This window comes from Haplochromis burtoni, unplaced genomic scaffold (genome assembly GCF_018398535.1).
Source record: "Haplochromis burtoni strain Fernald_Lab_line unplaced genomic scaffold, NCSU_Asbu1 Contig_58, whole genome shotgun sequence".
In the NCBI taxonomy this organism is placed as follows: Eukaryota; Metazoa; Chordata; class Actinopteri; order Cichliformes; family Cichlidae; genus Haplochromis; species Haplochromis burtoni.
Genome location: NW_024582419.1, coordinates 1,324,294 through 1,325,880, shown reverse-complemented (window position 1 = coordinate 1,325,880; position 1,587 = coordinate 1,324,294). Strand labels below are relative to the sequence as shown.

Below are 1,587 nucleotides of genomic sequence, written 5' to 3'. Positions count from 1 at the left end.
CTGCTTCCCCCAACTTCCTTACTAGACCCCCACCATTTGTCTTACTGTATGAGTGTGAGACATGTTAAAATCCAGTGGCACCAAGGTATCATACAATAAAATAATGTGATTAATACATAAGTAAAAGAAATTCCTATTCAGGCCCTTGATTTCTTGTAAAAAGACACTCCAACAACACATAAAATAAACCCCCTGATCCCCTCTCCCTCACCGCAACAAAGGACAGCTGGAGAACACAGCAGCAAGCTCCCCTGTACAACACGTCAGCAATTGCGATTGCTCCACTCCATTACATTGCTGCTCCACTAATCCCCCCTCCTCACACACACCCACACCACACACACACACACACAGACACACACACACACACACACACACACACACACACACACTTCTTAGGAAATGCCTTTACTGTAAAGGGCAGTGAGTGTGACTCCACCCCCGGTCAAGATTATATAAAGATGAAGTGATATGCTTTCAGTTTTAACTCTTCCCTTCTCTTCTGCTTGCAGACCGGCTGGTGTGAAATATTAAAACCTGTAAGTATTCTACGCATCTCTACTGACTGATTGATTGACACATTCCTGATACTTTTAAATGCATATTGTGGATACAAGCTCATCTATATTCTCTCCTTTTAGAATCATGAGCAGAAACTTCTTGTCCAAAAATGATGAGCTCCGCAGGGGAGACTACCTGGTGTCCAACAACAAGCAGTTCAAAGCTATATTTCAGGTGACTACTTCAAATGTTCTCAGTTCAGAAGCTCATAAAAGCCTTGTTTCCCAGTCATGCGTGTTGACAGTTATCTAACATATAATTTATGGCTGCAGGATGATGGTAACTTTGTCATCTATGGCTGGAAGCCTTTGTGGGCTTCGGACACCTATGGATCAGACGCCGTCCGTCTGTGCATGCAGGCTGACTGCAACCTGGTCATGTACAACAAGTGTGACACGCCTAGGTGGCACACAAACTCTGTCAGACCTGACTGCAACATGTGCCGTCTTCAACTGACTGATGACGGCAAACTGGTGGTGAACAGAGAGTGCGAAGAAATCTGGAGCTCTGAAAAGTCCAAAGGCATGAAGTGATGCTTGTGTGCAACCATCCTTTGGCATAAACCTTCAGCGATGCTGTTAAAGCAACATATACCAGCGCATAAACAAGCCGTTCCTTTTTCTTTCTGGTTAGCTTTGATCAGACTCTGAATTTCAACCTGAATTGTAAACAAATGGCAAAAAATAAATAAAATGAAAGGTATTTGACCAACCTCTTGTGTTTATATTTTGGCCATTAAAGAGATTTTCTTAAGAATTAATATTGTTGCAAAGGTGTAGGAAGCAGTCTTAAAACTTTGAGGAGTGTTGCTGATATAAAACTAACACAGATTTTGTAATTTCCTCCACTGACCATTACACACGTTTTCATTTTTATTTCTTCTTCCCTGAAAGCATCTTCATGTGGTCTAGACCTGATAGCAACTGATATTTTTCCTTGAGCCAGTTTGGTTTTTTTTTTCAGTTTATGTTCTCTTTTGCCATAGTTTTTAATAAAAGAGCATCTCAATTCATTATTGTGTAGATG

At 41.2% G+C, this 1,587-nt stretch overlaps 1 protein-coding gene across 1 annotated transcript; it reads left to right on the top strand.

Annotated features, from left to right (window-relative positions):
• The first annotated feature begins 446 nt into the window (after positions 1–446).
• On the top strand, positions 447–1,268 carry LOC121814545 (mannose-specific lectin-like). The gene is made up of 3 exons (XM_042220926.1): positions 447–539; positions 642–735; positions 834–1,268. Exons 2-3 carry the CDS (start codon positions 646–648, stop codon positions 1,092–1,094), a joined length of 351 nt encoding a protein of 116 aa, XP_042076860.1. The 5' UTR covers positions 447–539; positions 642–645; the 3' UTR covers positions 1,095–1,268.
• The last annotated feature ends 319 nt before the right edge of the window (positions 1,269–1,587 follow it).

Bases quoted from the DNA above. Each gene is read 5' to 3' on its own strand.
- LOC121814545 (XM_042220926.1), top strand. From the start codon at position 646: ATGAGCAGAAACTTCTTGTCCAAAAATGATGAGCTCCGCAGGGGAGAC. The intron at 736-833 runs GTGACTACTTCA...TTATGGCTGCAG, and splicing joins AGTTCAAAGCTATATTTCAG to GATGATGGTAACTTTGTCAT.